Source organism: Sus scrofa, chromosome 8 (genome assembly GCF_054392235.1).
Source record: "Sus scrofa isolate SSC_HxYL_T2T_F1_AM1 chromosome 8, Sscrofa_HxYL_maternal_Yorkshire_Landrace_v2.0, whole genome shotgun sequence".
Classification (NCBI taxonomy): Eukaryota; Metazoa; Chordata; class Mammalia; order Artiodactyla; family Suidae; genus Sus; species Sus scrofa.
In genome coordinates, this window is record NC_139390.1 from 467,158 (window position 1) to 476,725 (window position 9,568).

Here is a 9,568-nt window from a genome sequence, read left to right on the forward strand (position 1 = left end):
TTTCAGATTCTCTCCCCACATAGGTTATCATACACTGGAGAGTAGTTTGCTGTGCTCTACCGTCGATCCATCAAAAGAAGATTGACAGGGAAGGTGCAGGCATGCGGACAATGGAATGTGCTGCTCGGCCACGACGAGAGCGAAGTCTCGCCGTTTGCAGGCACAGGGATGGACCGAGAACGGACCGTACAAGTGACGGGCTCAGACTGTCAAGGATTGTGACCTGTTCTAATGGACGGAAAGGCAGACAAGGCAGCTCTGGGGACACCCAAGCCCGAGCCGGCAGGTGCCCGCGGTGGCCACAAGCCGAGCTGCAGTGACGCAACCAAAAGGGCCACTTTCTGGTTGTTTTTGCTGCCTGGCGGGAGGCGGGGCGGGGGTGTGAGACTGCGGTGGGAAAAGGCACGGGGTGGGCGTGGGGGTGGGAGGAGGAGGTGGGCTGCTGAGATGAAAACGCTCTGGACCAGGAGGAGGGGAGAGCCTGGGTTTGAGTCCTCACGCTGAACGGCCTTCCGAGTCTCCCTTTTCTCATAAAAAAGCGCTAACGTCACTCCGTGTGGGTATTAGGTGGGCCCTGCTGTCTCGGGGGCACGTCTGTCAGGCCTAGTTGGTTTCTTGCGTCGTTTAGTCCTCTGTTTCCTGACTTGTCTTCTGTCTGGTGGGTCTGCCTAGTGCTACGCGGAGGGCTTTCGGGTCTCCAGATCTGTTGGTAAGGCTGCCTGTTTCTCCCTTCAGTTTTCTCAGGTCTTGCCTCGGGTGTTGTGGTGACCGGTCACGAGCAGTGTAACTGCTCCGAATGCTACAGAGCCGGATTGTCTCAACATTTTTATTAACGTGCAATGTCCGTAGTGTCTTGTAACTATTTTTGATTTAAAGTCTGTTTGTCTGACTGTTCTCTTTTTGCTACTGTTTGCAAGGAATGTCTTTTGCTACCCTTTCAATTTCAGTCTATTTGTGTCTTTGGATTTAAATTGAGTCTTGGAGTTCCTGTCGTGGCTCAGCGGGAAAAAATCTGACTAGTATCCGTGAGAACGCAGGTTCGATCTCTGGCCTCCCTCAGCGGGTGGAGAATCTGGCGTTGCTGTGAGCTGTGGTGTAGGTCGCAGATGAGTCCTGGATCCCGCATGGCTGTGTCTGGGGTGTAGGCCAGCAGCTGTAGCTCCGATTCGACCCCTAGCCTGGAACCTCCAGGTGCTGCAGGTGCAGCCCTAAAAAGACATGCATGCATACGCAAAGTGAGTCTCAGACAGCATGTAGTTGGATCATATGTTTTGTTTTTTGTTTTTTGTTTTTGTCTTTTTAGGGCCACATCCACAGCATATGGAGGTTCCCAGGCTAGGGGTCCAATCGGAGCTGTAGCCACCGGCCTACACCAGAGCCACAGCAACGCAGGATCCGAGCCGCGTCTGCAACCTACAACACAGCTCATGGCACCGCTGGATCCTTAACCTACTGAGCAAGGCCAGGGATCGAACCTGCAACCTCATGGTTCCTAGTCAGATTGGTTAACCACTGAGCCACAATGGGAACTCCTGGATCATATGCTTTTATCTCTTCTGCCAATCTCTGTTTCTTGATTAGAAATTTTAATCTGTTTACCTGTAAAGTAATTATGTAGGGAGGGACGTCTGTCATTTTGCTTTTTCTGTGTGCCTTATAATTTTCTGGCCTAAATTTCTTGCGTTACTGCCTTTTTTTTGGTATTTAGTTGATCTTTTGTGTGTGTGTGAAATGTTTGCTTTCCTTTCCCATTTCTCATTTTGGGTGTATTTTATAACTATTTTTATTTGTGGTTATCATGGGATTACATTTAACGTACTAAAGTTATAACACACTGATTTGAATTTATGCCAGTTTAACTTTGATACCATACAAAAACTCTGCTCCTTTCTTTTTTCTTTTTTCTTTTTTTAAAGCCTGCACCTGCCGCATGTGGAAGTTCCTGGGACAGGGGTTGAACTGGAGCTGCAGCTGCTGGCCCATGCCAGAGCCACAGCAACGTGGGATCTGAGCTGCAGCTGCGACCTACACCACAGCTTGTGGCAACACCAGATCCTTTAACCCACTGAGCTGGAGCTGGGGATCAAATCTGTGCCTCTCTCGAAACCTGAGCGAATTGCAGTGGGATTCTTAACCCACTTCCCTGCAGCCAGAACTCTTTCTTCGCATTTGAAGGGCAGTTTTGTAAGATATTGGATTCCTGGTTGATGGATTTTTTTTTCTTTCTGCACTTTTAATACATTGGTCTTCAGCCCCCAAAGTTTCTGATAAGAGGTCCAGTAATATTATCCCCAAGGATCTCTCGTGTGGGACGGTTTGCTTCTCTTGCTGCTTCCGAGACTCTTTGTCTTCTGAACCTTTGGTTGTAACACGTCTTCGTGGGCATCTCCTTGAGCCCATTTTACTTGGAATTCTTTCAGCTTCTCAGACGTTTGTGCTGACGGCTCTCTTCCCATTTCAGAGAGTTTCGCCGCAGGTCTTCAGACGACCTCTGGACCTTCCCGCAGCGTCTCTGTTGACGTGTCCGACGGTGTCACACGGTCGCTTCGGCTCTTTCCTCTGTCCTCTGATCTTTGCTCGTTCCATTCCTCCGACACGGCCGCTTCCACTGCCTTTTCTTCAAGGCCACTGATCTTCTTCTACCTGCTAACATCGGCCCTTGAATGCCTCTAGTGGATTTTAAATTTCAGTTCTTATGCTTTTCAGCTCTAGAATTTCTCTGGGTTTCTTTTGGGGGCTTCCCTCTCTTTATTGGTATTTCCATTGGTTTCTTGATTTTTTTCCATATCTGTAATCCTTTGAACGTCTTTAAAACAAGGTTTTAAAGTTTTTGTCCGGCGTCTTTGCCATGAGACATTTTTCGGGGTCGCCTTCGGATCCGTTTTTTCCTTCGGGCAGGCTGTGTGGTCCCTCTTTACCTTTAGGCCTTGTGTCGTCGTGGTCGCTGTCGGACCCTGGACTTGGGAATTAATGATGTGGTGACGCCTCTGGAAATCGGATTAGCCTCTTCTCCAGGGTTTGTTGTTTTGTGTTATTGTTGGTATTGTTTTTAAATTTTTTATTTTATTTTTTTAGGGCCACAGATGTGGCCTGTGGAGGTTCCCAGGCTGGGGGTCAAATCGAAGTTACCAGCCTTCGCCACAGCCACAGCCGCACAGGTTCCGAGCCGCGTCTCTGACCCCCACCACATCACCGCCAACCCCCGCAGCTCCACCTGCCTCACCACCCCCCACACCAGCCCCAGGACCAGCACCTCCACCTTCATCACCACCAGCAGGCACAGCAACGCCAGGCCCGCCAGCCCCAGCGGCAGCGGCGGCCGCTCTGTTCCAGCCCCTCTTCCTCGGAGCCCGAGCAGCGCCGTGTCAACCAGGCTTCCCCGGCAGGTTTACTTCATCATGTGCCGTCTTCATCGGCCCGAACGCACCAAGGCTGTTTCTGAGCCCGCGGTAGGGCCCGGGCCCTTGCCAGGGGCCGCCCTCTGGGTGCCGGCCCGAGAGGCTTCTGCAAAGGCACCTCCACGCTGACTGGAGCTCCAGGGTCTGAGCTCCTGTGCGGGCAGTAAACGTCCTGGCCCCGCGATGACACGCATCACTGCCCCCCAGCCCCGCCCAGAGCCCTGCGCCAGAGGGTCCCCGGTGTCTTCCCAGCCTCTCCGTGTCCTTAGGAGACGTCCCCTGTCCTGCAGTGGCACCGGGTTTTGGGACTCCAGTCTGCAGTCCTGGCCCGTCTGGAGGGCGCGGGCTGTCTCCTCGGGGCTACACCTGTGGCCGTGGGGGGTCCGTGGCACACGTGCGTTTTGAGCTGGGGTCTGGGGACATGGCCACACGCTTGGCTGGTCTCCCGCACGATCGTCCCGCTGTCACTGGCTCGCGGCTCTCCTTTGTGCTGCCGTCTCCCCTGACTTGGGGTGTCGTTTCCCCATCTGGTGGGTTTTAATTTGAGTCCCTGTCATGGCGGGAGTGCTGCGTCCCGGGTGCACAGCACAGCCGCCAGGCCGCGTTCCATGAGCGTTTCCTCCAGGAGCCTCAGGGTGTTCCCTGGGCGTCTCAGGCCTCGGTCGTGACTGCAGACCTCAGGCCCCTGCGAGCAGGGGCTTCCGTTTACGAATATGCTCGGGAAGGTGCCTTCCTGGCGCGAGCTGCAGGCTGGAGCGCTGTGCCCTTGGAGAGCCGGCGGTGGGCGTGCAGGCCCCTGTGCTGGGGTGTGAGGGCCTCAGACCCCAGGCTGAGGGTCCCGAGGTCAGGGGGGCTGTTCGGCGTGGAGGCAGCCTGGGGCGGGGGGGCGCCCGCCTTTTGGTCAGTGCCTTAAGTGAGGGCACTTCCCTTGCCTGGTACTTTTAGGGACTCGGCATCAGGACTCCTGCAAAATGGATGATGTGGATCAAGCTCCTTCACTCGGAGGCGCTCGCCAGGCTTCGGCAAGGTGGCCCCTGCCCAGGGCAGCGATGGCCGTGCTCCCAGGCTCTCCGGGAGTCTGGCTGGCTGGCCCTTAGCTGGCGTGCAGGGAGGCAGACTGGGGGCTCGGGCACAGCACCTGGCAGGGTCCTTCCTGGCCTCTGGGGCTGGTGTACGTGCTGGCACCCCCACGGGCAGCGCTGCGCCCAAAACTCTGAGCCCATACATCCTTGGAGAACACCCGCTGGGAACCTTCTGCAGACAAGTCTCCTCTCGGCAAACGCGGTCTGTCCATCAGGCTGTCTGGGCAGCAGCTGGGCTTCCGTCCCAACCGACTGGGGACAGATGGGTCGCAGGCAGCTGCTTGAACACCTTCCTCCCCGAGGTCAAGGGTCAAGGTGACCCCCGGGGTATAAATCTGCGGTGGGGAGGAGGGGCGGAGGGAGCCTGAGGGTCAGTTCATGGGGAGGAGGGCCGAGGGGGAGGGGTGCCAGCAGAGGAGAAGCAGAAGGGGCACCGCCCCCAGGTCACCTGGGTGTGTGTCGCGGGGGTCGGGGGAGACCTCTTCCCTGGTGTGTCCTTCAGGCAAGCAAGGAGGAGGAGCTGGGCGGGGAGGGGAGGCCACGGGCCACTCTCTTCGGGGGAAGAAACAGCCAGTCTGCTGGGAGGACCGGCGGGGGGGGGGGGCACAGAGGGGAGAGCGGAGACGGGGCTCCCACAGCGGTGTGCAGGGCCAGGGGACATGGACAGGTCACCTTGATGGCCTATGGACGGCCCCAGCCGCCCAGACAGGAAGGAAGGGGTGGGCGAGGGGGTCTGCACGTGGGGGCGGAAGGGCTGGAGAATCGGAGGAGCAGACTGAGGGCGGCCGGGCGGTGCTGCGGCTGAGGGGTCTCGTTCTCCAGGGGGCCAAGCAGGAGACGGAGCGGTGGCGCCGAGCAGCTGTCCCCTGAGGGTCCAGCCCAGGATCTGCGCAGCGGGACCAGGTCAGGGCGCCGAGCTCGGACAGGAGCCAGGCGGCGAAACCGCGCGGCCTCAGGGCGCCCCTGCGAGGGGAGGGGCCTGGGAGCTCAGCGGCCTGGGGGAGGGGACGCCGCGGCCCCGGCGGCTGTGCGCGTGTGTGTCCCGCGCGGGTGCCACGCCTCCCGCTGTGGGGACACTCGCCCCCGGTGGGCTGGCTCTGCCCTCGCCCAGCGCCCGACAGGCGGCTCGAGACAGACGAGACGACAGCCCTGGCCGGAGACGGCGATCTTTATTCAAGAGCGGGGATGGGGACGCAGCAGGTCGCCTCGGTCTCCCGCCGGGGACCCGCTGCAGCGCCGCCTGGCGGCCGGGCCTGAGGTAGCGCGGGTGCGCGGAGCGCGCGGGCGCCGAGCGCGAGGCCGCCGGGGCGCGGGCGCGGGCGCGGGCGCGGCTGTCAGACGCAGTTGTCCGGGACGCACTCGGCCTCCTCCTCCAGCCCCGGGCACGGCGCCCCGTGGTTGGCGGGCTGCACGCGCACGTAGCGAGTCCTGCTCCGGGCTCCCAGCTGCCCGCACGGGCCCGCGCACAGCCCCCAGGACGACCACAGGGAGACCTCGCAGTCCAGCGGCGTTTCTGGAACTGGAGGAGCACAGGGAAGCCTGAGGCGGCGGGGCTTCGCGCCGAAGGGGCGGTGGTCCTGGCCCCCACCTCCAGGCTGCGGGCGGAGCTTGATCGCACGGGCGCGGTTTGGAGTGGGCCACAGGAGGTGCCACCAGACACCTCCTCAAAGCCACCGGGGCAGTTCCCGGCGCGGCTCAGCGGCTAACGAACCCGACTGGCATCCATGAGGACGCGGGTTTGATCCCTGGCCTCGCTCAGTGAGCTGCGGTGTAGGTCCAGGTCGCGGCCAGGCCCGGATCTGGCGTGGCTGTGGTGTAGACCTGCAGCTGCAGCCCAGATTTGACAGCCTGGGAACTTCCATATGCCGCAGGTGCGGCCGAAAAAGAAAAAAAAAGCCACGGAACTGCCTTGGGTTAATGTTTCTGCGCTGAGAGGCCCAGGGCGAGGGGAGGAGGGAGGGAGCAGGGGATGCTGTCGTGAAAGGCGCCCCGGGGGCAGCGGCGGCGGGTCCAGACCCCAGCTCTGCTGTGCCAGCTGCTGAGCTGGAAGCTGACCGCAGCGGAAGCGTGGCCCCGCTGGCCCAGTACGCGGCACAGCTGTCCCTCAGCGGCTGGGTGGGAAGGTCCTCTGGCGAGGAGGCACCCTGGGGGGACCCTCGGCCCTTGTGGGGGCGCCTCTGTGAAAGTGGCGGGTGTGGCTTCACAGGTGCTCCTTCTTGGGCAGCTGAGGTGGACACTCACTTCTGAGGGCTACTTAAGGGTGAGAAGCAAGAGCTGGTGCAGGGGCTCCGGAACAGCGGCTGCCCCGTGCCGTGGAGCCTGAGCGAGTCCCCAAGTGGCACGTCAACCTGCCTGGTGCTCTTGCTCCCACGTGGCCAGTGGTGGATGTCACGGCTGCCCAGGAGCCTGAGCGCTTGACTCCCGGGATCAGACATGTGACGTGCAGGGCGGGCCGTGGGCCCTGTGGTGAGAACCGGGCTTACCTGGGAGGCTGTCCACGATCTCATTGCCCCCGCCCGCCAGGTCCAGGGCGGGCGGGACGAAGGCCCTGGGGCTCTGCCGGAGCTGCACCAGGGTCACTCTGGCGATGGGAGGCAGGGCCTTCAGCCGCGGGTAGAAGAAGGAGTTTGCGGGGTGGTTGGGAGAGGAGGCTGTAATCTGGAGGAGACGCGGCGTCAGCACGGCCCAGAGAACCCAGGAGCACCTGGTGTGCGCTTGGCCCTGGGCGTGGGGCGGCCCCAACCTGGGGGTCCAGCAGGACGGGGAGGAGCAGACCCTGGCCGGTCCCCCTCTGAGCCCGGCCCCCGGCCCCCTCCTCAGCAGCCCACAGGGCACATGGCCCCCCCGCCTGGGAAGCAGATTGGGTCCGGCGCTTCCAGACCCAGCCCTCTGCCCTCCCTGCGCAGCCGCTGCTCCCAGCGGGCACCCCCCCACCACCCCGTTCACTGGGATGCATCTGCCCAGGTCTTCTAAACGAAGGGCAGAGCGGGGCCCAGAGAGCTGCCCCTCACGGTGGGTGGTGCCATCGCCGGCCTCCTGGGGGGAATGGCGGGGCCGCTGTCCCCTCACCTCGGTCACCGTGTCCTGCGGGATAGTCGCGAAGTTGGGAGAGGAGAAGGTGAAGCCGCTGTCGGTCCCGGCGTCGTAGGGGTGGAGGTCCACGGCCACCTGCTCCCTCCAGTGGTCCCCGTCACACAGGTCCAGGCTGTCGACGCCCACAAACCAGTCGGGGCTGGGAATGATGCGGACTGCGAAGGACACCTGGGGGCCGAGTGCTCAGTGGGCGCCCCCCCCCCCGCCCACGCCCCCCCCCCCGGCACCTCCCCACTCACGAGCGAGTGCCTGGAGTGGACCTCCAGCTCCGTGGAGGTCTGCCCGGTGCCGCTGGGCACGGCGGGGGCGGAGAACACGCCGTGCACGCTCTGCAGCTTCTCCCCGGCCGCCTCCATCTCCCTCATCAGGGCCCAGGCCTCGCCCCGCTCCACGAAGTCCCTCAGCCCATTGCTGACATACTGGTCCTTCCTCCACAGGCTGTAGTCAGAGCTGTGCGCTGCCCCTGGGGACGCGGCTGCGTGAGCCGGAGCCGCCGCCCAGGCCGGGACGCTGACCCTCCTCCACTGGGCCCGAGCACGGCCACCTGTCACGCACGCGGGTGGACGCCTTGCGGGGGGGCCTCACCCTGCCCGGTGCCTTGGCCGCGTGACCAGCGTCCAGTGGGCCCTTCCCCTGACCCTGGCCGTGCTGCCCCGCCACATCCCCAAGCCCAGGACACTGCTGCCGGCACACAGTAGGCGCTTAGCAGGCGCTTCTCGCATCGAGGTGCATTGGGTGAGCGTGCCCTCAAAACTGTGACGTGCAGGGCGCCCGTCGGGTGACAGGCCCTCCTGCAGGACATGTGGAGGTGGGGCGGCACTCACCCAGGAGGGCAGACCACTGCGCGGGCGGGCGGAACAGCGGGTACTGCTTGGGGAAGGCCGCCTGGCTCCACTTGCCCGTGAAGGTGATGCCATACTTGGCCAGGGGCTGGGCCGTGCACACGGACTCTCCTCCCAGCGGCTGCCCGGCAGCGGTGCCAAGAGAGGCCAGGAGGAGGGCCCAGAGGGCGCGGGCCCGGGGGGCGACCGCACTCACGGTTCCCATCACCTGCGGGGAGAAGGAGGGCCCTCGCTGCGCCGCGGTCCTGACACACGGGGGTGCCGGGCACACCCCCGTGCTCCCGTCTGGGCTCCTGACCCCGAGGCTGGAAAGCCGGTGTTGGCAGGTCACGCCTGGCACGGCAGCTCAGAGCGGCTCGGCGCCCGGCGGCTTTCCCCGGCCACACGCCTCTGCATCTGGCGTCTGAGAGAGCCTGGGGACTGCTGCGCCCTGACGCGGTGGCACACGCAGGCCCCTCCTGGGGTGCTGCGGGTTTCTGAGCTGGGGGACAGAGCTGGGAGGGCGGCACACGCACATGCAGTACTCACCCAGCAGGACCGACGGGAGGGGCTGGCAGCCGGGCTGTGGGCGGCCAAAGGTCCCCGCAGGCGCCCAGAGCTCCAATTTATGCCGCGGTCAGCGCCCGGGCGGCCAATGAGGCCCCAGGGCCTCCACCGCGGAGAGCGCTGGATGGGACGCGGGGAGAGGGAGAGGAAGGGGCTGGGTGCCGGAGCGCCTGGCCGCCCGCCGGCCTCTGACGCCGAACAGATGCCGCTCGGGCTGAGGTCACTCCTCCCCTGGGCGGGGGCCACTCGCCGCACCCCTTCCTTTGTCTTCCCCTGGCCCTCCCCTCCCCCCAGTCCCCTCCTTCCCATCAGGCCCTTCCTAGTGTCTCCCTAGAGGTGGTGCCAAAGCCAGCAGGGAGAGCCGGGCTGCGCAGCCAGTGCGTGCCGCCCTCAGGACGGGGTGGGACGAGGGGGCCCCTTGGCAGATGCGGTCCCAGCTGGGGGGCAGCAGGGGAGGTGTCCGGCCCTGGGCTTTGGGTTCAGCAAGCCCTGCTGCCTCCTTCCGGTTCACAGGGCGGTGCGGAGTGGCCGTGCTGGCCAAGCTGCTGGCCACTGTCCCTCCGAGGGGCATCAGAACCCCGCAGCTGCCCGCCCCCTCCCCAGGCCC

General features: G+C 63.1%; 1 protein-coding gene across 1 annotated transcript; it reads right to left on the reverse strand.

The window, feature by feature from the left end:
* Positions 1-5,628: 5,628 nt before the first annotated feature.
* SPON2 (spondin 2) lies at positions 5,629-9,154 on the reverse strand. Its single transcript, XM_021100861.2, has 6 exons — positions 8,944-9,154; positions 8,398-8,623; positions 7,813-8,036; positions 7,550-7,741; positions 6,964-7,138; positions 5,629-5,999 (listed from the first exon to the last, which is right to left on the reverse strand). The coding sequence occupies exons 2-6, from the start codon at positions 8,618-8,620 to the stop codon at positions 5,815-5,817; spliced, it is 999 nt and encodes a 332-aa protein (XP_020956520.2). The 5' UTR covers positions 8,621-8,623; positions 8,944-9,154; the 3' UTR covers positions 5,629-5,814.
* Between the last annotated feature and the right edge of the window lie 414 nt (positions 9,155-9,568).

Bases quoted from the DNA above. Each gene is read 5' to 3' on its own strand.
- SPON2 (XM_021100861.2), bottom strand. From the start codon at position 8,620: ATGGGAACCGTGAGTGCGGTCGCCCCCCGGGCCCGCGCCCTCTGGGCC. The intron at 7,742-7,812 runs GTGAGTGGGGAG...CTCGGCCCCCAG, and splicing joins TCCACTCCAGGCACTCGCTC to GTGTCCTTCGCAGTCCGCAT. The intron at 7,139-7,549 runs GTGAGGGGACAG...CGTCTCCTCCAG, and splicing joins CGCAGGACACGGTGACCGAG to ATTACAGCCTCCTCTCCCAA.